Source organism: Eriocheir sinensis, chromosome 2, assembly GCF_024679095.1.
Source record: "Eriocheir sinensis breed Jianghai 21 chromosome 2, ASM2467909v1, whole genome shotgun sequence".
NCBI classification, from domain to species: Eukaryota; Metazoa; Arthropoda; class Malacostraca; order Decapoda; family Varunidae; genus Eriocheir; species Eriocheir sinensis.
In genome coordinates, this window is record NC_066510.1 from 5,868,237 (window position 1) to 5,894,739 (window position 26,503).

General features: G+C 40.5%; 1 protein-coding gene across 7 annotated transcripts in view; it reads left to right on the plus strand.

The window, feature by feature from the left end:
• Window positions 1-25,876, plus strand: part of LOC126998812 (uncharacterized) — a 140,873-nt gene extending 114,997 nt beyond the window's left edge. For all 7 annotated transcript variants that reach the window (XM_050860940.1, XM_050860941.1, XM_050860906.1 and 4 more), the window contains 4 exons: window positions 3,711-3,842; window positions 4,037-5,646; window positions 14,700-14,831; window positions 20,844-25,876. In XM_050860940.1, the coding sequence (XP_050716897.1) occupies window positions 3,711-3,842; window positions 4,037-5,646; window positions 14,700-14,831; window positions 20,844-21,004 (2,035 nt within the window). In that variant the 3' untranslated portion in view covers window positions 21,005-25,876. The remainder of the gene's footprint in view (window positions 1-3,710; window positions 3,843-4,036; window positions 5,647-14,699; window positions 14,832-20,843) is intronic.
• Window positions 25,877-26,503: the final 627 nt, after the last annotated feature.

Consider the following 26,503-nt stretch of genomic DNA (forward strand, 5'->3'; position numbering starts at 1 on the left):
CTATCCTTCCTCCACACATTGTATCTTCCATCTAACTCAATTTGGATGTTTTCTTTCAGTTTAGTTTCAGTTAGGCAAATTATCACGGGATCCCTCTCTTTTAGATAATCTTGCAGCTCTATTTTACTAGAGATCAACCCATCTACATTTGTGTACATTATTCTTATTCCCCTCTCTGTATCTTTCTTATCTAGTTTTCGCTCCCCTTTCTCTTCTCCCTTATGAACCATTTCTTGATTCGATCTCCCGAAATTTTCCCAAAAAAATGCTTCTTTTTCTTCCTCAGATCTTGCGTTATTTTTTACTTTTGTCTCTGCCAGTAATTCATTCCATTTCTTCCTTTCTTCCTCTTTTCTATTTTTCTTTATATATGTATCCTTACATCCTTCCGTTTCTTTTGGTTTAGTTGTTCTATATAGTATGTCTTCGGCTGCCTTTTGTGATTTTAGTTTTAACTTAACTGGTCTAGTTTTCCCTTCAATAAATGGACCCATTCTATAAATCTCGTCTACTTCCTCCTCAATACTCTGCCTTTCTGCATCATTTAGGTTCTTGAGCAGGTCTGTGACTGATTTCAGTTCCTCTTTATCCCTTTTTGGTTTATATGTTATATTCTTTTCTTTCATCCCAAAAATAATAACACTTCTTTTTTTGTCCGCTACTTCTCTCACTAATTCTTCATTTTTCTTTAAGGCCTTGACTACCTCTTTCTCCATGTCCTCTTTATCCTCTTTCATTTGCTGTTCTATTACTTCTCTTAGGCTTACATTTGCTTTTTCATTCTCCACTCTCCACGTCTTCACCTCTTCTCTAACTCTTTGTTCTTCTCTGTTTACCAATTCCTTCAAGTGTTCATTTTCCTTTCTTACCACTCCCAATCCTTCCTTCATTGATCTTTCGTACTTTGCTACTTTTTCCTTTAGCTCCTCATTTTCCTTAATCAATTTCTTTTCATTTTCCTCTAGTTGTTTTATCCTATTTCTCAGGTCGCTGTGGAATACTCTATTCTGCTCTTCTTCCTCATCCCTTCTCTTTACCATGCTGATCCATTTATCCAGTTTTCTTTCCATCAGTAGCACTCGCTTGTATAATGTCGTCTCCTTTCTCGCAAATCCAGAGAACTCAGCTGAAATACCTCCAGCCTCGTACTCACTTTCCTCCCCGCTGTTGTTGTTTCCTCTTCTTCTTCTTGGCGTGATCCATCCCTGATCTTCCTCCTTCTCACTCATCGTACTAAACTGCACTTATGTGAGTGTTCTCAGTCCTACCCAAAGATCGGTACTACGAGCTCTGTGCTCTTCTGTGGCTGTCTCGAGAGAGACCCGCAGCAGCTCAAGAGGTGAATTACACACACACACGAGAAAATTATCTCGAATTGCCAGTTTGGATTCAAGAGAGGGAGATCTTGTGTCACCAACTTGTTGCGTTATTACTCAAGAGTGACAGATTTAATACAAGAGAGAGAAGGCTGGGGGGATGGAGTGTACCTGGATTTGAAAAAGGCATTCGACAGAGTACCACACAGAAGACTAATTTGGAAAATTAAAAATAGGGGTGGAGTGGGTGATGGACTAATTAAATGGCTGGAGGACTTCCTAACCAACAGGGAAATGAGGACGATAATCAGGGACAGGGTTTCCAACTGGTGTCCTGTGATGAGTAGGGTGTTTGCTGTTTATATAAATGATATGGTGGACGGAGTGACCAGCTGTGTGAGTTTGTTTGCAGATGATGCAAAGCTATTGAGACGAGTGAATAATGTGAAGGACTGTGAGGCATTACAGAGGGACCTGGATTGAATATGAGAGTGGAGTGGTGCATGGCAGATGGAGTTCAACCTTGGGAAATGTAAAAAAATGGAGTTTGGTAGGAGTGGTGGAAGATGTGAATATGATTATAAGATGGGAAGTGAGATAATGTGCAGAGGAGTGGAGGAAAAAGATTTGGGAGTAACTGTCTCAGAGAACATGTCACTGGACAAACACATCAACAGGATAACGGGACAAATTCTGAATTTGCTGAGAAACATAAGGACGGCATTTGTGTATTTAGACGAGGAGATGATGAAGAAAATAATGGTTACAATGATAAGGCCAAGGTTGGAGTATGCAGCAGTGGTCTGGTCTCCTCACAAAAAGAAGAACATAAGGAAGCTGGAAAGAGTGCAGAGAGTGGCAACTAAAGTGGTACCGGAACTTAGAGATCGGACTTATGAGAAGAGACTCAATAGCATGGGGCTCACAACCCTGGAGAGAAGAGAAAGAGGAGACCTGATAGCAGTGTACAGGGTAGCGAGTGGAGTGGAATATTTGGACAGAGAGGACCTGTGTGTGTGGAACGAGTGAGAAATGAGGACGTGGAAAGAAGTTGAGGGCAACCACGTGTAGGCGAGATGTGAAAATTTTAGCTTCCCAAATACAAGCATTGAGCTATGGAATAGACTGAAGGAGGAGGTGGTTTGTACGAGAAACATTCATGATTTTAAGGAAAAATTGGATAAGAAATTAGAAAGTTGGAAAGAATACAAAGAGCAGCGACTAAATTACCGGAAACTCTGAGAGAACATACTTATGAAGAAAGACTGGAGAAATTGGGACTAACAACACTGGAGAGCAGAAGAGAGAGAGCGGACCTAATAGCGTTGTACAGGATACAAGAGGGATTGGAGAAATTGGACGGGGAAGACCTAGTGGTAAGTGACAAAAGTGTAACAAGAGGCAATGGTAAGAAATTGAAGAAGAGCGACTGTAGGAGAGACATCAAGAAATACAGTTTTCCATACAGAAGCATAACAACATGGAACGGACTTGACAAGGAGACTGTGTGTGCAAAAACGATTCATGAATTTAAAGCCAAACTGGATAATAAGCGTTATGAAGACGGGACAGCACGAGCCTAGTACGGCTCTTTTCCTGTATTTCACAACTAGGTAAATACAAGACCCACTTCCGGGAGGACGGCCTTTCAGCCTTTTACTCTGTGAAATCTGTGCGTATTGCAGGTGAATCAGTGCGATATTTTCCATGATCTTACCTCTGTGTCCTTCCCTTTCCTCTCCTCCACTTTCCTCCACAAATCTATTTCTTTATCACGAATAATATAAGGAAATACAATTCAGCAGATACATGTCATATATGCACAACACAAATTTCTCTATACATTTATGCATACATCTCAAAATTATAAAATAATTTATGTGTCTTCATGTGCACCATTTAATTTTGCATATTTTTATATATATAGTACATGATGATTCTGTTGAGTTTATAGCTTGAAACTTGTTATATCCAGTAGCGATGTTTCATATTTGGCGCGCGTGGCCAGCCCAGATACGGGGTGGGGTGCTGTTTTCGCCTGGCTGTAATGAAGGGGTTAACTCTTTTAACAGAAGCTGTATGGAATTATGTTTGGTGATTATGAGCATATTTGTGTGGATATTCATTAAGGAGGCTCTCAGAGTAGTGTGTGTTGTAAGTCTGGCAAGAGGGCTCTATTGGTGTACGTACATCTAAATGCTGTTACCCTGGTAAATGGGTACTTGAACTTTACTGAAGTATGTGGGAAGTAAAGCTTTTGATGGCAAAATCAACCAATCTACCATAAACCTTATTAGGTTCATTCCTTCTTGGTTTGAATAAAGACAGCTTAAAATTAGTTTAGGCATTTCATGTCTCATAATCATGAAATCAAATTTTGTGTATATTTTTCAGGTTTTCATTTTCTTCATCACGTGGAGACCTCCGGCTGGAGACCTGCATAAGGCGGGGACATGAACTGACAGCCAATGTTCTACAGCTGTCACAGATTCTTCAGTCTCTTAGGCTGAAGCTTCACATCGCCAAGTATGGTGGTCCTTACTCCAGTGTTTGACTAAATATTTTATTTTTGAGAAATGCCATCTGGTTGTAGCTGGCAGTTTGGTAATATTGTACTTATAATTGTCCCCATATTTTCTTTAGGAGAGTAAATCTTTTGTGTTGTATAGGTCATTTGCCAGGTGCCCAGGATGATTATTGTTCATTTTCATTAATTACAGAGAGCCGGATCATCCAAAGTTTGTCATGTGGCACAAAAAATGGGATGAACAGGAAGAAGCATCAAGTCAAAACAAAGGAGAAATTTCCCCAAACTCACAGTCAGTAGCTCCTCTGCAGGACCTGATGAATATAGTGGAACAAGATGACCCTTGTCTTAGTCCTCAAATTGTTGACACAAAGGTGTCTGGCTCAACACATGACTTAGGCAGCACCTCTGCACTTGAGAGAGCTGTTACTGGAGAGCCAGAAAAGTTTGACACTAGCCATGCCATCTTTCCTAGAGGTTGGGACATTCCTGGCCCAGCAGCAACAGAGACTCAGGGGACTGATCTTCAAGCTGGTGGTAAAACAGAGGATGTGGTGATCCCAAAGGAGCAGTCTAACAAGGCAGCAATGGATGTCACAAAACATTCAGAAGGTAATACTGCCTTGCCAGAGGCATCTGATACCAAATGTGAAGCATCTGAGGATCAGTCCAAAGGAGAAAGTGAACTAAAAGACAGTTGTTCTGATGGGATAATCAACACTGCACCTCAAGATCATGAACCAGAAATTTCTTTGATATCTGAGAAAGACTCACAAATTCTTGAAGCAAAACCTTCAGCAGATTCAAAAGAAAACATTTTACAAGTTAAGGAGGAAAGCAAAGACTCCATTGAGATTGCAGCAACCAGAGAAAGCCTTGAGAATTCCACTCAGATCGCACTTAAAGAAGAAAAAACAAATGATAGCGATGACGCTTTGAATACGGATACTGAGAACACTAATTCAATAAAGAGAGATGAAGCTGCACCAGGGAGTGCTTATGAAAATGAAGAAAATTTACAATCTTCAGATGGAGGTCAATCCAAGGAAGCATCTTTTCATCATTCTCCAAAGTCTATATTGACACCTAGAGAATCAGATAGTGATCAGGATCACCATAAAGAATTCCCATGTGAAAAAACTGACATAGATCCTGAGGAAGTGAAAGAAAGCAAAACTGAATTGCCAACAGAGAGTGAAGCTGAACCTGTTAAAGAAGAAATGGCAGGTGTATTTGAAGAAAAGACAAAAAAAGAATCAACTCAGGAGGATGTAAAAAGTGAGAGTCAGGGAAAACAACTCGAGGAATCTTGTAAGGAGGATGAAACTACTCCGATGAAAGATGACTGCAAAATTGAACCTATGGATGTGGATATGGGAGTTACTACAGAGGACAGCACTGCAGTAACATATGACACCAATATTTCACAAGAACCCCCAAAGGTAGAGGAAGAGTCGGATATTGTTAAAATGGAAAATGAAGAATTAGATGACAAAGACTCAGTGAAACATTCTCAGACTAAGGACAAGGAACAGGAACAGGAGAAGCTGGCAGACTCTTCAAACTTAGCCTCTTCAAGCATAACAGCCTCAAGCGCAGAAGACACGCTCAATGAGGAGGAGAACCAGCTGGAAGATGGAGACGAGCTGGCCCTTGATCTGGGTGGACTTGGCGCCACAGGTGAAGGGGGGATGCCTGGAGGGAATGAGTTGGCTGCCTTACTCTCTTCTCAGACAGAACTGGAGCAGCTGGTGTCCCAAGCCAGTTCAGCCCTGGCTCCTGTCACTGGAAATGTTCACTCAGGTTTGTGTACATATATATTTCTTTTTGTATCACACCACCACCTCCGTCAATGCTGTCATCATCATCATCAGCATTATCATATCATCATCATCATCAACTGGGTCTCCTATAACTAAAGGTTTGTTTAAAATTTTATGACATCACTGAAGAAAAAATTGAGATAATACATCCACTTCAGAAGAAGAAAGATAACACTAATGCCATAATACATACATTCCATGAGTAGGCATATATGTAGTACATGAGGAAGGGAAGGAAAGGAAAGGAAAGGATGGAAGGAAGGAAGGTAGGAAGAGAGGTAGAAGGAGGGAAAGAAGGAATGATTTTTTTTTATAATGATGCCTATTCTTACTTGCCTAGCTAAAGCTAAATTAATTTTTCTACTTCACTTAAGCCAGAATTGAGTTTAGATTCAGCTGATAGAAAAGGGTGAACACTCATGCAGTTACGACTGAAATCAGCAACAAAAAATTATGCCTCCCTTTCTAGGATACTTTAGTATTACTTACTAAGCCATTCATTGCTTGCTGAAACTGTCTCTTGAAAAATTACTTTCTAAACTGCTCACACCCAGATTCTGTCCTTCTTTCTGTGCTTCCATCTCCAGCTTCCTTTAAGGCCAGTCTCTCTCTGCTGTGATAGATGGCAACTATACTACACATAAATCTATCAACAGTGGTGTTCTGCAGGGCTCTGTTCTATCTCTCACTCTTTTTATTGTTCATTAATTATTGTATTTCCAAAATTAACACATTTATCCATTCCAATGTTGACTCAGCTTTGCAGTACCCAACATTTTTAACAAAAGACCCTCACAGCTGCGCCTGGTAACTACAATAGTGTCTGCTAGCCACCTCGCCCCCCTTCCTTTATCTGCTGTCCCATCCTTCGGTTACTGTAGTCAACCCACCTGATGAGATATTTTGCTCCTTGTGGTTCCCATTCAAAAGGAGAACATATTTACACAAAATCTTATGCATCAATCCAGGACGTAAATGTTACGGAAAATAGCTAAGCGTCTGTGAGTGGCAGTACACACACACACACACACACACACACACACACACACACACACCAAAATTTGAAGCACTGGTGTGAAATAAGTACGTATGTTATTAATTTATTAGTTAATAATTCTTTCCAAATTTAACACGTTTATATGATTCTAAGTTGTTCAGGTATTCTATTGCATTATTTTGAGTCTTGGATTTTGAAACGGATGAACTTTTGGAAAGCGCACAGGAACGCATCTCAATGTCTATAATGGAATTAAATGAAAGAATTCGCTTAGATTAACAAATTTCCACTTTTCTAGGACCAAATTTTGGGGAATGGACATCACTTCTAAATTGGGGACTTGGTGTAGTACATGTCTGATACTCGTATCATACCCATAACAATACAGCCCCCACACAGGGCCCCACTGCAACCTGGCAGCCTCAATACCTCACAGTCCATTGCCAAGTGTGCTGTGCAACTATACAGACAACATATACAATAAAAAAACTATATACTTACATTTATTAGGTTCGTCGGTATTATTATATGTGCAGGACACCCTCAATATAATGGACTAATAAGGGGGAACTTAGTCTGTTATAAACGGTGGAAATTTGAAAATACATATAAAGTAAGACCTCACCATTTGCCACTCAGCATTTGCGCGGCCTTAATTTGCGGCCATCGTCCCACCATTTGCGCAGGTAGTCTTGCCATTTGCGCACCTCGTCCCCCCCACCACTGACTAAGGGTCGGTTCCCTCTAGTGCCGTCTCCCACGTAAATTTAAATTTCTACGTAGTATTGGTAAACATGTCCATGGTGGTGATGAAGTTGGTGGTGGTGATGAGGGTGAGGTGGTGATAAGGGTGGTGGTAGTGGAGATGAGGGTGGTGGCGGTGATAAAGGTGGTGGAGGTCATGAATGTGGCGGTGATGACGGTGATGGTGGTGGTGATAATAGTGGTAGTGATGATGAAGACAGTGGTGGCGATTAAGGTGGTTGTGGTGAAGAAGGTGGCGATGGTGGTGATGCAGGTGGTGGTGGTGGTGATGCAGGTGGTGGTGGTGGTGATAGTGGTAGTGGTGACGAAAGTGAAGGTGGTGACGAAGGTGGTGGTCCACGGTGATGAAGGTGGTATGGCCCAACCTGTTGTGGCGCAGGCAAGTGTTTATAGTGGCGCCATCTTGCATTGGCTCATGCTGCACCCCCAGAGCTCATCTTTAATCCTAGAATCTAGAGTCCGGGTTGATGAGTGGTCTTCTGGACAGCATGTGGGTAGTCTTAGGCCACTCGGTGGCGGCTGAAAAGTCCCAGCTTGCTGTCACCGGGCGGGGATCGAACTCGCGTCGTCACCAGTCACCAGCGATAGGGTCACAGGGCCTACGAAGCTTTAGCTATTCTTTCAATTATTGTAAATTACTTGTGTTTCTCTGGGACTTGCAACAATTACACTTCAATGTAATAAGTGACACTATTGTTAATAAAAATGTGGCTAATCATTCTCGTTGCTTTATTTATTGGTAAATGAAAGAAAATATAAATGCCGTCCGGCATCCTCTCCTCATTAAAAATCGTTCTTACATGAAAGTCCTGCAAAATCAAGCAGGAATGAGTTTTTGAAAAAATATTATTTACATTACACTTCATGCTGAGTACCTGCTTTGGGTGCATCAGCGTCACCTTCAGCGAAATTTATCAAACGATTTGGGTGCCAGGCATCCCGACAGAAAGCGAGCCTCCTTTGTTTTTTGTCTGTGTGTGACATTGCCTTCCATCCAATAGTGTTTCCCTCCACCCACAACTCCTGGCTTTAAATGACATCACCTTTGACCTGCCCAAGCTCCTGGAAGTGGCAGGCATTCACCCAAGGTCTTGGTTCATCTCACACAACAACCAGTAGTTACTTGAGGGCGGTGTATAATATGCTGGGAGCGGAAGCCAATGACCTCACTGAGCCACAAACACCTGTTTTTCTATTGTGAAGGAGAGGGTTGTCGAGATACCTGACGCCCTAATGTTTTGATGAATTTCACCGAAGGCGACACTGATAGACTCACGGCAGGTACTCAGCATATAATGTAATGTAAATAATATTTTTTTTAAATCTCACTTCTACTTGATTTCACAGGGCTTTCATGGAAGAACGATTTTGGATGAGGAGAGAGAGGCTGCCGGATAGCATTTATATTTTTCTCGTTTACCAATGAATAAAACAATGAGAATGATCAGCTACATTTTTATTAACGATAGTGTCACTTATTGTATTGAAGTGTAATTGTTACAAGCCCCAGAGAAACACAGGGAATTTATGATAATTGAAAGAATAATTAAAGCTTCGTGGGCCCTGTGACCCTATACCCGCTAGTTGGCAACTCTGGAATATACCTCATTAATCTGTTGTACTGAGGGTTTACTGTATATGGTCTTGTCATATAACTGAATGTACACAAAGTATTTAAAACTTATTTAGAAGTAGTTAGTAGTTAATACTATGAGAGAGAGAGAAAGAGAGAGAGAGAGAGAGAGAGAGAGAGAGAGAGAGAGAGAGAGAGAGAGAGAGAGAGAGAGAGAGAGAGAGAGAGAGAGAGAGAGAGAGAGAGAGAGAGAGAGAGAGAGAGAGAGTGTGTGTGAGTGTGTATTTACCTAGCTGTATTTACCTAGTAGTGACATACGGGAAAAGAGCTATGCTCGCGCTGTCCCATCTACATATCCACTCTTATCCAACTTTTCTTTAAAATCCTGAATGTTTCTTGCACAGACCACCTTCTCCTTCAGTCTATTCCATAGCTCAATGCTGGTATTTGGGAAGCTAAACTTTTTCACATCTCTCCTACACGTGGTCACCCTCAACTTCTTTCCACGTCCTCGTTTCTCTCTCGCTCCACACACACAGGTCCTCTCTGTCCAAATGCTCCACTCCGTTCGCCACCCTGTACACCGCTATCAGATCTCCTCTTTCTCTTCTTCTCTCCAGCCCCATGCTATTGAGTTTCTTCTCATAAATCCGATCTCTAAGTTCCGGTACTATCTTAGTTGCCACTCTCTGCACTCTTTCCAGCTTCTTTATGTTCTTTTCGTAAGGAGACCAGATCACTGCTGCATACTCCAACCTTGGCCTTATCATTGTAACTATTATTTTCCTCATCATCTCCTCATCCAAGTACACAAATGCCGTCCTTATGTTCCTCAGCAAATTTAGAGTTTGTCCCATTATCCTGCTGATGTGTTTGTCCAGTGACATGTTCTCTGAAACAATCACTCCCAAATCTTTTTCCTCCACTCCTCTGCATATTGTCTCACTTTCCATCTTGTAATCATATTTGCATCTTCTGCCACTCCTATCAAACTCCATTTTTTTACATTTCCCAAGGTTGAACTCCATCTGCATGTACCACTCCACTCCCATATTCTATCCAGGTCCCCTTGCAATGCCTCACAGTCTTTCATATTATTAGACCGGGAGCCAGGGGAGGTCAGCCTAGCTGGAAAGGTAACAAATTCAAACCCACATAGCAGTGGTCCTTGTGTCTGCCCATGCATGAAAACTAAAGTCTGCCGGGCCTGCAGTGGTGGACAAGGTCATGTGGTCATGTCAAAGTTGTAGCCCCATAGCATTTATTAAGACCCTGACTTTGGTCCTGATCTGAACATCACGGTAGAGATGGCAGGATTGTCGCAAATGACTCCAATGGACAAGACAAACAACTTACATTCTGACAACATTTGGCTAATGTTGACTGTTTGGTCTGTAAAAATGGTCATAGTTTAGAAATATGATGCAAATGACATCTTTTTATGGCAGTTAGATAACTATGACCATTTTTACAGACCAAACAGTTAACATTAGCCAAATATTGTCAGAATGTAAGTTGTTTGTCTTGTCCATTGGAGTCATTTGCGACCATCCTGTCATCTCTACCGTGATGTTCAGATCAGGACCAAAGTCAGGGTCTTAATAAATGCTATGGGGCTACAAATTTGACATGACCTCATGACCTCGTCCACCACTGCAGGCCTGGCAGACTTTAGTTTTCATGCATGGGCAGACATACAATATGTGTGGGTGGGTTTTTTAATTTTCCAGCTAGGTTGACCCCTGCTGGCTCCCGCTCTATATTCACACGTCTCAATAGCTTTGCATCATCTGCAAACAAACTCACATAGCTGGACACTCCGTCCACCATATCATTTATATAAACAGCAAACATTATTGGTGCCAACACCGAACCTTGTGGGACTCCACTCATCACAGGGCACCAGTTAGAAACCCTGTCCCTGATTATCGTCCTCATTTCCCTGTTAGTTAGGAGGTCCTCCGCCACTTGATCAGTCCATCACCCACTCCACCCCTATTTTTAATTTTCCAAATTAGTCTTCTGTGCGGTACTTTGTCGAATGCCTTTTTCAAATCCAGGTACACTCCATCTGCTCAGCCTATTCTCTTCTGTATTAAGTCTATCACCCTTGAGTAGTAACACAACAAGTTGGTGACAATCCGAGATAATTTTCTTACTTTCTGAGAAATCCAACCACCTGTTTTTAACCAGTCTCTCACATATCTTCGCAACCACACTAGTGAGTGATATTGGTCTGTAAGTCAATGGGTCCTCTCTCTTGCCTCCCTTAAAAATCGGTACTATATTTGCTCTCTTCCAATCTTGTGGTACTTGTGGGAGGCACTCATTATGGAGTGCAGTTTCTCTGCAAGTTGTTTATTACACTCCTTCAAAATCCACCCTGTTACTTCATCTGGCCCCATCGCCTTTCTCACATCCATTTTGTTCAAACTTTCCTTGACCTCCTGCACCGTTAACAGTATCTCCTGTATAATCCATCCTCTTTCCTGGCCTTGGGGTTGTACAGATTTTTCTTCTCTTGTGAAAACTCTATGGAAGCTGTTGTTCATCACCTCTGCCATCTCTGCTGGGTCCTCATATATAGTTCCATCCATTTTCAGTTTATCAATTGTTTCTTTATTCTTTATTTTGCCGTTCACATGTCTGTAGAATAGTTTGGGTTGGTCTTTGCACTTGTCAATTATATATTTTTTATACTTCCTTTTTTCTTCTCTTCTAACCTTTGTATATTCATTCCTTGCTAGTTTGAAATTGTTCCACCGGTTGATTCTTCTTCATCTCCTCCATCCCTTCCAAGCTTCCTCCTTTCTCTTTCTAGCTACCTTTCATCTCTTGTTAAACCACTCTTTTTTTTTTATCAACATCCTTTCTGGTTACCTTAGGGACATATCTATTTTCGGCTTCCTTGTATAGCTTTAAAAACTCCTCCCACTTATCCTGTGTACTCTTGGCTTTGTACAGCCCACTACAATTTGCATTTTCAAAAAAAGTTCTCATGCTAACAAAATCTGCCTTACAGTAGTTGCTTCTCCCAATTTTGTGATCCTCTTTTTGGTCAATCGTTCTCTTTTCTGATTCTTCAAATTCCACAACTGCATGGTCACTCTTTGCTATTGGACAATCTACTTTAAGATTTTCTATTATCTCCGGCTCCTTACTAAATACCAGGTCTAGTCTTGATGCCTCGCCTTCCTTCCTGAATCTGGTATGTTCCTTGATCCACTGAGGCAGTACATGTTCCATTGCCAGTTGCAAGAGTCTTCCTCCCCACAATTCGTCTGCTCCCTGTGTCCGCCAATCCTCCCATTCCACCTCCTTGCAGTTGAAATCACCCATTATAATAATTCTCTCACACTCCCTCAACATTCCATCCAGGCAACTCACTGTGTCTTGTAACATTTGTTCGTATTCTCGCAACTCCCATGCGCTTGTTCTTGTTCCTTCTTCCTTCAGCACCCACAATTTTCACTTTCAACACTTCTGCCAAGCCTTCACCCTCAATCACTTCCTCCACCCTGATGCCTTTTTTTTTTACCATCAACATCACCCCTCCTCCCTTTTTTAACGTTCTGTCTCTCCTCCATATGTTGTATGCACCTTCTCCAATCCCCACCACCTCAATTGGTTCACACAACTTAAGTTTTGGTTAGCCCCACAATATCAGGTGTCTCTCAAATGGTCATTAAACTCTATCCACGATGAAACTATTCCATATATATTCATGTAAGTCACTCTCCACCCTTCCTCCTTTTCTGTTGGGTTCTTTCTCTCCTTCCTCTCGTCACCATGAACCGCTTCCTTACTTTCATATCCATTACTCTCCAAAAAAAATTCCCCCTTTTCTTCTTCTGATCTCTTCTCGTTTAAATCACATGTGTGTGTGTGTGTGTGTGTGTGTGTGTGTGTGTGTGTGTGTGTGTGTGTAATTCACCACGGCCTGATCATGTGTTGGACTCGTAATTGCCAGCAGGTACCCTCCCGACATGAGCAAGTGCTCTTTATCGTCGATCTATGGGTACTGTGTGACTTTGATGATCCACTAACTCCGCAAGCCACACCTGAAGTATAAAATGAGAAGATTATAGGAGGTTACAAGGACCCCTATATTATTCAAAATGCCTATATTATTACATATTACGTATACTATTACGCTGCCTGTTGGTGCTCTGAATGGGGTGGAGCATGTTGAAAGAGGGATTCTGTCGGATAGCCAAGGATTTAAGTTTCTTGAGGGCAGGGGTGTGGTGCTGCTGGTGTGGTGGCTGAGAATTAATTAGAACTGACACACAGCGCAGGTATTTCAAATCTTACACCGGTCAGATTTTTGGATTTTCTTATTTTTGGCCTGACAGATTTTTGCCGGATACATGAGTTTTTAGGTACCTGGGGGCTAGATAGTGTGGGTTTTACTGTACAGGGGGTCATCGGGTTGCAACATCCTCGACATATGATGTTTCAAGGTTACGACGCAACCCCCATAAATTATTAAAAAATCCTTTGTTATGTCTCCCAAGCGTAAGGCAGACTCTTCTGGTGGCAATGCTTCAATGAAAATTTTCAGTGTGAGGGTTGGGGCTGACTGTTGCTTCTAATAAAGGATGCGTTTCGACGTACGTACATGCAAAATCGGGTTATGACATGTCGCAGGAACAGAACTCCGTCGTAAGTCAAGGACCCCCTGTATTACTATTACTATTGGCCTTGTCGAAAGTGCTGGTGGTTGCAAGTCACATACATTGTAACTCATGGACTGCCTGTATATAAATGTTGGCTTAATTGATAAATGCAAGTGAAATAGAAAGAAAAAAAGTCAACATCTCCGAAATACCACTCTTTGTTTTTTACTTTTTAAAGTTTGCCCCCAAACTAGTGGTTTCAGAACTCACTCATGACAGTTTTTCAGTCACTTATTATTGCAAGACACTGTGCCCCACTGTAGTCAGTTTCATCCCATTTGTCCACTCCTGAGCATAGATGTGGCACATGAGCACTGCTTGTTCAAGTTTGGGTGAAACTCAACTGTTGTGATAAATAGTATTCAAGCTATTTTTCAATAATATATTTTAAAGTATATGTATACAAAAAAATGCACACTTTCTTATATAAATCCCAAACATACTGATTTGCATTGATAATGTACTATACAAGCACATGAAAAACAAGCTTATATCAAACAGCCTAGTCAGATCATACTCAAAAGAACAATGGCCTTTTAAATACCTAGCCATCTCATTTTGGGTACATAAAAAGACTGCTGGCTCTGTAAGTGAAAATAATAGGTATTTTAATTATTTTTTGCATGTAAATCACATATGTAAATATATGAAATATCATGAAATATTGTTAAATGTGACACTAGGCTATTTGTATACTTCCTATTTGATTTACATGCAGTAAATGAATAAAATACCTTTTACTTCCATTTACAGAGGCAGATGTCTTTTTATGTACCTGAAATGAGATAAATTATAGGTATATAAAAGGCCATTGTTTGTTTGAATATGATTTGACAATACCGTTTTATACAAGCTTGTCTTTGGTGTGCCAGATGGGTTGTAAAGTGAGCAGAGCTACTTAAAATATGGCGATCATAAGAGTGAAATATCATAAATCAAACCATTGTACAGTAAAGGAAACTTAGTGACAAAACCTTCTATTTGGAAACGTAGCTTTCATACACATTTTCCTTTTTCAGTTCAAGCACCCATCATTCCTGAGGCTGAGAGGATAGAACCAGTGAATTGCAAACTGAATCTACTGGAGCATGTGCAGGTGATGCAGACCAGCATCACGCAACGCTTTGACCAGATTGAGCAACAGCTTGAAGGTAAGAGTGGCCTGTGGTGTTTACAAGTGCAACATCCTGATTACCACAGTTTACCTTCCCCAGGTAGTAGGGTAGGAGAGCACCACTGCCCCATGAACCACACCCACCCCCTTTTCTTGGGGACCGCCAGAGTGGTGCAGATTAGACACAAGCTCGTTGAGCCAGGCCTGGGATTGACCTCTGGGGGGCTGTGTGTGTGGGTGCCTGGAACATCCAGGGTTAAGATTCAAAGAAGGTTGCTAACAAACCTTGTTATCTCTAACAATCTTTTGTCTGGGCAACCTTGCCAAAAACTCTTAAGAAAAAAAAAAAAAGGCTTAGGAAGAGTGTCAGTAGGTGGCTATGACAGGAAGGCAACTGATTAGGCAAGCACCATCAATGACATCATCGGACTTGACAGCTAATCACAGGCATATGTTTGGAAATATCAGCCAGTCTTAAGGCAGCTGCATTCAGCTGTGCTTTCAAAACAACCTGCTCTTTCTTCCCATTTTCTACCTTTTTACATCATTAGAAGAGACAATGGCTATTTATAACGTTTCCAAGGAAAATATTATACGTAAATATATACAGTGGAACCTCAGGTCACGAATGCCTCTCATCAAGAACAAATCGGTTCACGAACAAATTTTCCGAACAAAAACGTCTCGGGTGATGAGCGGTGTCTCGAGATATGAACACGCAAACTGGCAACATTGTGGGGCAACAAACCAGGAGTATCAGCGGGAGACCGTCAGTTGCTGTGTATCTTTCACTAAATGCACAATATGGAAGAGGACTCCCCTTCCAAACAACATCATCTCTTCACTTTCCCTTCCTCACCACCTTCCACTTTTGAAAGATATTCCTCCAACCGCATTTGCAGTAGGGGCAACAGGCAACTCCAACTTTTCTGGGTGTGCGTCACACACAGCCAAGGTCGGTTGCCCGTATCTGAAATGTAAAGAAAGCAGTCACGCTGCATCGACATGGTGCCATCTGCTAATAAACGTAGGGCTGTTGTGGATTGTGCTGCCTGTACCAAAGTTATGGACTTGTTGCTGCAGTTAAATGGAAGGAAGAAGTGGTTGTGGGGACGGCCATGGCTTCAAAGATGGGAGGCAGGAGTGTTTTCTCAAACCTCGTCAGAGAACTGTACTTTGAAGACCGGGAGTCCTACGAGTTTCATAGAAAGGAGAAAAATAAAGGTATTTCCAACTGTGGTCCCACAGCCCGAGGTCTTATCTTGTCCATTAAATAGTAAACAAAGCAGCTCTGCCAGTCCACATGCAGGCCATCTTCCGCTGCTCCTCACTCCTCAGCCACTGCCGTTGTCTATTTACATACAGGTTCACGGTTGCTCGTGCCCACAATCATTTTCCATCCTTACGGATGGAACCAAGGGTTGGGCGTACGGCGGTTGCCCATAGTCCCAATGGTTTGAGGAAAACGGCCGGTGTAACACCGCCTATTGTGCCGTGAACTCTCCTCAGTACAGGTACGGTAAAATTAAACTAAGTCTTCATATATATTTTATCTGTTTAGTATTGAATTCCTCTTTTTTCTGTGTTAGATTTCTTTTGGTTTTGTGTTATGAACTTGTGCACAAAGTACTGTTGTAAAAGTTTAAGTATGCAATCCTCTGGTGTCCAGAAATGGATTAATCCATTTTACTTTGATTCCTATGGGGAATATAGCTTCAGTTTACGAACATTTTGGGTAACGAACAGCCCTCAGGAATGAATTAAGTTCATGAACAGAGGTTCCACTGTATAGGAAAATATTTGGTTGTTGCCAGTTTCAACCAAAAGCTTTAGGTATCTTTGAATTTGATGGGTACTGACACCCATCTACTTCGAGATAGCCCTTGTGGAGTGTCCAGCTTTGTGAAGGAATGCAATAGCTGTAGGATCACTCCTCAAGAAGATATTGTAGTGAGCCATTATCCTGTATGAGAGCAGAACAACAATGTAGTACAAGCTAAGCCGGGAGGGTGAGAGGGAGGACAGCAACTAGTCGCACCCTTTTGATAGCTACAGATGGGCAACTGTCAATTTTTTTTAACCCTTTCCATCCATGACGCAGACGTCGGCGTCACAGTATGGAAAGGGTCAAGAGGAAATGAAAGAGGATTAATCCTCTGCTAAACCTCTCAATCCTCCTATAAATTCCTCTTAATCCTCTTCCATTTTCTCTTAAGAGGTTTAGAAGAGGATTAAGAGGAAATGGAAGAGGATGAAGAGGTTTAGAAGAGGACTAAAACCCTTTCCATACGGTGACACCGTCGGAGGCCAATGCCGGCGTCGCCAGAGTGAAGGGGTTAAGTATCAACATGTTACCTGATGCCCAGGTTGAGCTGCCTGATGAATGATGATTTGATTTAAGGCACCTGTACTCTGCCGGAAGAGCATGCACTTTGAAAGGTCCCAGTGACAATGTCAGTGACGAGCACTGTAAATGAAAGCTCAGCCAAAGAGCTTATTTTTATTATTATTTTTTTTTTTTTACAGCTAAAGAAAAAGCTCAATGGGCAACATAAAAAAAAAAAAAAAAAAAAAAAAAAAGAGCCCGCTAATCGCTGTTCCTACAGAGACCAAAGTTATGAGCAGCCAAAAGAGAGGTCAATTTTGGGAGGAGAGGTGTCTTGATACACTCCTCTTGAAAGAATTTAAGTTAAAGGCAGGAGGAAATAGAGATGAAGGAAGGCTGTTCCGGAGTTTACCAGTGTACGGGATGAAAGAATGAAGATGCTGGTTAACTCTTGCATAAGGGGTTTCAACTGTATATGGATGAGCATGAGTAGAAAGTCGTGTGCAGTGGGGCCATGGGAGGAGGGGAGGCATTTTAGTTAGCAAGTTCAGAAGAGCAGTCAGCATGAAAATATCGATGCTGAGGGCAACATGGTGGTGGACTTTAAGAGGTAGAAGACTTTCAGTATGAGGAGGAGAGCTGATGAGATGAAGAGCCTTAGACTCCACTCTGTCCAAGAGAGCTGTGTGAATGGAGCCCCCCCACACATGAGATGCATACTCCATACGAGGGCAGACAAGGCCTCTGTAAATGGATAGCAACTGTGCGGGGGAGAATAACTGGCAGAGACGGTACAGAATGCCCAGCCTCAAGGAAGCTGATTTTGTAAGAAAAGAGATATGAAGTTTCCAGTTTAGATTTTGAGTTAAGGATAGACCGAGGATGTTTAGTGTTGAAGAAGGTGATAGCTGCGTGTTGTCAAAGAATAGGGGATAGTTGTTTGGAAGATAGGATAGGTGGAGAAACTGCGTTTTTGAGGCATTGAAGGACACCAGGTTCTTCTTGCCCCAATCAGAAATAATAGTAAGGTCTGAGGCTAAGCGTTCTGTTGCCACCAGCCTGGAATCGTTTAGTTCCTGTTGGGTGGGTCTTCTATTAAAAGAAGTTGAGTAATGCAGAGTAGAGTCATCGGCGTAAGAATGGATAGGACAGTTCGTTTGGAAAGAAGATCATCAATGAACATCAGAAAGAGAGTGGGAGATAGGACAGAACCCTGTGGGACACCACTGTTAATAGGTTTAGGGGAGGAACAGTGACCATCTACCACAGCAGAAATAGATCGGTCAGAAAGGAAACTGGAGATAAAGGTACAGAGAGAAGGATAGAAACCGTAGGAGGGTAGTTTGGAAAGCAAAGATTTGTGCCAGACCCTATCAAAGGCTTTTGATATGTCCAGCGCAATAGCAAAGGTTTCACCGAAACGGCTCAGAGAGGATGACCAAGAGTCAGTTAGGAAGGCAAGGAGATCACCAGTAGAACGGCCCTTGCGGAACCCATACTGGCGATCAGATAGAAGGTCAGAAGTGGAAAGATGCTTTTGAATCTTCCATTTAAGGATTGATTCAAAAGCTTTAGATAGACAAGAAAGTAAAGCTATAGGTCGGTAGTTTGAGGGATTGGAATAGTCACTCTTCTTAGGCACAGGCCGTATGAAGGCATACTTCCAGCAGGAAGGAAAGGTAGATGTTGACAGGCAGAGGCGAAAGAGTTTGACCAGGCAGGGTGTCAGCACGGAAGCACAGTTTTTAAGTACAATAGGAGGCACTCCATCAGGTCCATAAGACTTCTGAGAGTTGAGGCCAGAGAGGGCATAGAAAACATCATTCTTATGAATCTTAATAACAGGCATAAAGGAGTCAGAGGGGGGATGAGTAGGAGGAATATGCCCAGAATCGTCCAGAGCGAAGTTTTTAGAGAAAGTTTGAGAGAAGAGTTCAGCCTTAGAGATAGATGAGACGGCGGTGTTGCCGTCAGGACTAAGGAGAGGAGGGAAAGATGAAGAAGTGAAGTAGGTGGAGATGTTTTTGGCAAGATGCCAGAAGTCCTGGGAAGAATAGAAAAAGCGAGGTTTTGGCATTTTCTTTTAATGAAGTAGTTTTAGGTAAGTCGGATAATAGATTTGGCACGATTCCGGGCAGAAATGTAAAGATGATGGTTAGCGGGAGTTCGAAGGCTCTGGTACCTTTTGTGAGCTGCCTCTCTATCTTTGACAGGATGAGATCAAGCATGATTAAACCAAGACTTTTTAGCATGAGGAGTAGAGAAAGTACGTGGAATGTTTGCCTCCATTCCAGAGACAATCACCTCTGTGATGCGCTGGGCACACACAGAGGGGTCTTGCTCCTGGAAGAAATAATAATTCCACAGGAAATCGGAAAAGTACATCCTCAGGTCGTCCCACCGAGCTGAAGCAAAATGCCAGAAGCATCGCCTTTTCGGTGGGTCCAGAGGATGTACAGGAGCGATAGGACAGGATACAGAAATAAGGTTGTGATCGGAGGAGGCCAATGGAGAGAACAACTTGACAGAGTAAGTAGAAGAGTTAGAGGTAAGGAAGAGGTCTAGTATGTTGGGTCGGTCTCCAAGACGGTCAGGAATACGTGACGTGTAGGGTGCTGGACCAACTGCTCTAGGTCATTGAGGAGAGCAAAGTTGTAGGCTTGCTCACCAGGCTGGTCAGTGAAAGAGGATGAAAGCCAATGCTGGTGGTGAACATTGAAATCTCTTAGGATGGAGATTTCAGCAAAGGGAGAGTGGGTCAAGATGTGCTCCACTTTAGAGTTCAAGTAGTCAAAGAATTTTACATAGTTAGTAGAGTTAGGTAAGAGATAAACAGCACAGATGTGTTTAGTAATAGAATGACAATGAAGTCTTAGCCAGATGGTGGAAAATTCTAACGAGTCAAGGTCGTGGGTAAGAGAGCAAGTGATGTCGTTGCGCACGTAGGCGCAACATCCAGCTTTGGATTGAAATTTAGGATAGAGATAGTAGAAGGGAACAGAGTAGAGATTGCTGTCAGTAGCCTCAGAAACCTGTGTTTCGGTGAGGAAGAGAAGGTGAGGTTTAGAGGAGGAGAGATGGTGTTCCACAGAATGAACATTAGAACGAAGACCGCGGATGTTGCAGAAATTGATAAGAAAAAGGTTCGAGGAGTTATCAAGACACCTCTCAAGTCGGCAGTCAGAAGGAGAGTCCTCCCTGGGGGAATTTGTGGTCCCCCCCCCAGGCGGGGACTCCGATTGATTGATTGGCAGGCTGGAAATGAGGTAGCTTTGAAGATAAAATGAGTGGATAAGTGATTGAATTCAAGACTGCACACAAATTATATTGTGTCCTGACTAGCTGTGAGCCATGATTCAGTGTCAGTGACAATGAATCATGGGCATAATACAGGTGAGGGCATCAGTGGACTCTAGTTCACTTGGTGTTCTTTACTCCTCAAACTTTCCTATTGTTTCCTTCTCATAATGTCTCTATTTTAACTGGTCATTTTGCTGCCCATCCTAATCCACCAAAAATGGAGTAGATGATGATAATGATGACAATAATGATTAGCTGAGAATTTTTCACTCCTAAATGCTTTTTTTGTAATTATAATTGTAATTTATGTAATTAATAGTTTATCATGTAATTTATAATTTATTTGCAAATGTATCAGGCAGTATACTTTGAAAACTTGTATAATAATGAAACTAAAATTACTTTCTTCCCTCTTAATGTCAGTGCTGGAGGCTGAGATGGGCCTGACAGCAGATGCCGGGGAGGATGAGGCTGAGGAGGACCCTGAGGAGCGTGACCCCGCCACCCTCCAAGCCAGGGCACTCATCAAGCTTGTCATGAACGACCTCAATGTTGTTAAGAAAATTGCAGACTTTACTCACTAACAGATTATTTTCCAAAAGCTGATCATTCAGAAAATAACAGGCATGAAACTTTTCTAAACTACAAACACTACCAACTACAAAACTACAAACTATTTTGTGTGCTAGGGAACTCCTGGCAGTGTCAAGATCATCTGTACTTGATTTCTTTCAAGGTGAAAATGCACTTGCCCATACAGGTGCCTCTTTCCTCAGTAAGTTTGTTGCAAGATGATTGGTTGAATATGTGATGTCTGAATAACAAAATAGCATTTAAATTATTTACCAGGTAATGTGAATCAGTGCTTATTTACTAACTCAAGTTCTTTCCTTTGATATATGTTGTGTTAATTAAGAATGTAACGAGCTCAGAGATTATGAAGTAATGTGCAGGTAAGTCTTGGCTTGCTAATATCAACTGCCCATGTCAGTAACATAAGCATGTTTTTGGATCCATGCTGCTTCATATATATTTTTCACTCACTTTAAAACAGATTGAGACTAATAACACTAAACTCAAGGAAACATGTAATTATCAACTTTTTTGAAATTCAGAATCTACTAAAATTATTCATATAAGAATGTGAGTGATGGGGAAATTATGTGGATGGATTGCATGCTCTGTCGCAAAAAGGCTATTCTGTAAACCTATTCAGTAGATCACAGTATATCAGATAAAACTATACATTAGTAATATTTTTTCCCATCTGTATTTATGACACTAATGAATATGATGATAGTCATGGATACTGTTTTCCAACCTGCATTAGAATACATGAAAAGTTACACACGTGTGTCCAAAACTAGGGCTGTGTGGCTGACACAGCCGGGTGACTAATGTTAACAAATCAAGACTTATCTGCACATTACTTCATAGTCTCATAACTTGTTACCATTCTTAATTGACGTGATATATGTCAGAGGGAGAAACTTGAGTTAGTAAACAAGTTTTGATTCACATTACCTGGCAATCATTTCAAGTACAAGATGTTATTCGGACATTTTATATGCAACCATTTGGCTAGCAGCAGACTTTAAAAAAAAGAAGGGCACCTCTATGTCTATGCACAATTTTCCTCGATAAAAAATCTAGTACAGTAAGTAAATACTTAGCATAAAGACTTGGAGTAATAATATATACTTGGTGTGACCACTGAAACAGTGATTGGGTGAAACTGGATGAAACCATGAAAACTGCAGTGCTTTGGCTATCAAGGCTATGACATAATGTGTTGTGAATCAGGACATTGTAATCACTACTTTGTGAGCTTGATCCCTGAGTGAAAGAGAAAAGGAAACAAATGAATAAGGTGTTGGTAGTGATTGATTGTTTCACAAACTGGTTCTGAAAGTGTTAAAGTGATAACTTTTTTACTTATAAAGAAACCTTGTTACTGCAACACCAATACCTGAAGTGCTTGTGTGAAGAAAGAGCTTATTATGAAAGCACTGCTGACTTAGTTCTCTGACTCCTATAAGTGTTGTTTAGGAAAGGAAACTTGATCAGTGTTGTGGAAGTTATGGTGAAATAAAGATGACTTATTTCCATGACTGTTCCTGAGAGTTATCTTGGGAAGAAACAAGAACATTGTGTGACATTTTTGCAGTTTTACTTTTTTTCTTGAGGTGTTGCCTTGGGAATAAAAGAAACTTTTGAACAATGTGGTAGAAACATCAAAATGATTTTTTAAGATGTCTTGGAAAAAAAAACTATCAGTGCTGCAGAAATAATGAAGAAATACTTCTGTAACTATTCCTGCATGATATTTAAGAAAAAAACTAACCACTGCATTACAGAAACACAGCAAATGACTTACTGCAACACTCCTTCTCAAGGTGTTTTCTGGTGGAAGTGCTGATCAGTGATCAATGCAGAAACACTGATGACATCAGTGACTCTTGAGGTGTTGTCTGAAAAAAAAAAAAAAAAAAAAAAAAGTGTGCAGGAACTGATGACTTACTTTCATGACTATGAGTTGGCCTGATAGCAGTCTTTATAAATGTACTGGAGAAACAATGATGACTTACTTCACAATGGCATAGCTAAAGAGAGATAAAGGACTTTTTGAAAGTCCCCCCCTGGGTCTCCAGTTGATCTCAGGATGTCTCTCTTCATTAAAAAAAAAAGTAAGGTCTGGGAGGGCCCCTCAGAATGCACTGATGCTGGAGGGGCAAAAGGAGCCAAGCTGCTAAGGCTCCAAGACCCTAGCAAGCATTGCCCTTGTTACTCCATCAACTGCTCCTGAGGCTTTATCATTGTGAGAGACCATCATCAGTCTGTCCCTGAAAATTTCATGACATTGTTCAATGACTTTCTGTAGCAGTATCATTGTTTAGTAACAACAGTTAAAACCCAAATCCTGAACCAGAAGGAACCAGAGGTCTTCTGTCATAAAATTTGTAGCCTTTGTTGGTTATAGTCATGGAGACATTAAAAAGTAGATCTAAGTGTAGAGGCAAACATACTTCTTGGTATAAGATATGTAAGTGTTAGTATTTTTTAAGTGTCCTGAGTTTTCAAAAACATTTCAGTCTGACATGAAATTCTAGCAAGCATGTTACTTGAGCTCCATTAAGACACTGTACTGTATTGTGCTTGTGTTGGAAAGTTTATAAGTTTGACGTAAGGAGATAAAAGATGTCATGAATGTGGTAATCTAAGGACATGCATGGTTCACTGAAACTGTGTGCACTTTTGATCTCATTCTTCTCTTTATTATTATTATTATTATTATTATTATTATTATTATTATTATTATTATTATTATTATTATTATTATTATTGAGTGATAGCATTAGTGTGTGTACCTGAGAATAGTGATGTTGATTATTTGCACCATTATTCATTAGTCACTGTTGGGAGTCAAAATGATTTCTGCTAATCATTATTATTATTATTATTATTATTATTATTATTATTATTATTATTATTATAACTAGTAGTAGTAGTAGTAGTAGTAGTAGTAGTAGTAGTAACAGCAGTAGTAGTAGTAGTAGTAGTAGTAGTAGTAGTAGTAGTAGTATCATTACTGTCAAATGATCTTGATCTGTATGTATGTGACAGTCATATATAGTTACACATTGTTTAATGCTAATTAGTAACAATAACTGGCTCCCCTTTTATTTACAACTCCCATGATGTGGGAGACATGTCAAAATCTAGTATATCAATGATTCTTGCTACTTGAACTTTAGGCATTATCACCACATAAAGAAGCCCTGTCATCACCTTCTGAAGAAGTTCAATAATATCTACAGCCATGGAACGCTGGCCACATCCATCTATGAGAGGGAGGGACCTGCATACAAAGTAAAAGGAACTATACTACACAATCTTCCTCTCCTACACTTTTTAACCTGTCCGCTGTGATTGGCACGGAATTGGCTTTCACTGGTAGCCTGATAACATATAGTCCCAGGTCTTTCTCTGCCTCTGTGGTGGATAGTGGAGTAGTGTTTCCCATGTGGTATTGGTATGCTGGATTTCCCCTCCCAAGGTGCATGACTTCATATTTTTCTTCACTGAATTGTAGCAGCCACTTGTTGCTCCACTCCTATAGCTTGTCTTCTTGTAGGAAATTTGCATCCAGGTGGTTAACCTCATTCAGCATGTCATCTGTTGTAAGGACATCATCACAGCCTGACTGCTCTTTGATTTTAATCTTTGGTGTTTAAAATCGACTGACGAGGGAAGGAATTATAAATAACTGAATATCCCCCAAATTAAGCAACTACTACCAGCTATGATGAAAAAGGAGTGGTGCTTCTCAGATCATTCTAATTCAAACGGTAATCTCCATAATAATAATAATAATAATAATAATAATAATAATAATGGTAATTGTAATTGTTGTAATATATATATATATATATATATATATATATATATATATATATATATATATATATATATATATATATATATATATATATATATATATATATATATATATATATATTTTTTTTTTATATTTTACATGGTTGTCCTCCATGATTAGGGGTTGCACAAATGGAGGTTTAGGGTGGTCAGTGATGGCCACATGCTTGCAGTGACCATGGTGGGTTTTGGTCTTTACTTTCCAGCCAGATCCAGCAACTCCCAACATTAAATAGAGGAATGTTACTACCTGGTCCATGATAGATTTTAACGTAATGAGTTGGTGATCCCTAATTGCTTAAGTCTTATGCTCTCGCCTCCTGATGAACCCCACCTAATAAGTTTCCAGACATGTCCCCAGTTAAACATCATGATAGAGGTTACAATACCTCATTTCTCGGCCATACATTGTAAAGCAGAATGAACATCCAGAGTGTATTTTGAAGTAGAGGATATGAGAGTAGTGGACTGTAGATGTATGGTTTCTGTATATGTAAATCTTTTGTATGATGAATCACTTCTTCCATTTATGGTGAAAACTTTAAGGAAACAACAGTAAAAAAAACCCCAAATAATTACTCTAAAATAATAATTACCATGTGACAGAATTTCTGTATTCATTTTTTGCTGTATTTTTTTAATAGTATGTAAATCCTATGAATGTTGTTTCAGAAATTACTCTGCAGTTGTTTTCATGTAGGATATAACATTTCAGTATGTGGCAGATTTTTTATTATTCAAGTGCAGTTTTGTGGCTGCATGGTTGTTTTTTTCATGAGTGAATCATAGCACTGGTAACCTGTGTGGCGGATTTATTTGTTTAATTTACTCTTAATAATATTAATAAACAAGCACTGCTCTGCATAGTCAACTCAAAAGGATAGAGTTAAGTCAGTAATACTATATAGTAATGCTAATATGTACACTAGGAAACAAAGGGTCAACATGCAGCACTCTTCTCAGTACACTACCATACATACATGTGTAGAAGTCAAGTGCATGTAACAGTTGACCCATCTAAAGCTATGGTGTGAGGAATAAATTTATGAAAATAAACAACACATGTAAATATCAATGCCCCTAATCATGGCCTTAAAAAATTCTATTAATCTTGCTAACTACAGCTTCAATACACAGAAAAAAAATAGAATGTGGAGTGCATATGTGTTGCCTTCAGCTTCGATCCTCTGTTTTTAATATAGTATTACTATCAAGTGAGCTTCATAGTTGTTAGGGTGACGCAACACAAAGGTTAAATTATGAGGTTTATTCACATTATGTTACTATATAATGGTAGCGAGCATATGGAAGTTAAGTAACAATATTATGACAACTCATTATTCTGTTGGTGATGGTAGCGAGCTTATTGAAGTTAGTAACAATATCATTTACAATTCATCATTCTGTTGGTAATGATAGCGAGCTTACTGAAGTTAAGTAACAAACCTAATTAATAATTATCACTCATCACTTCTATTCACCTTAAAGGGCTCACTCATCTCTTCAGACTACTACAACTACATATATTAGATATGGTACACAGGCCGTAGCTTAAACACCTGACCGTTGCTAAATAACAAGCTACCCTAATCAGGGTTCAGTGATACATAATTATTACAGAAAAATGTTTCCTACCTCCGATATGT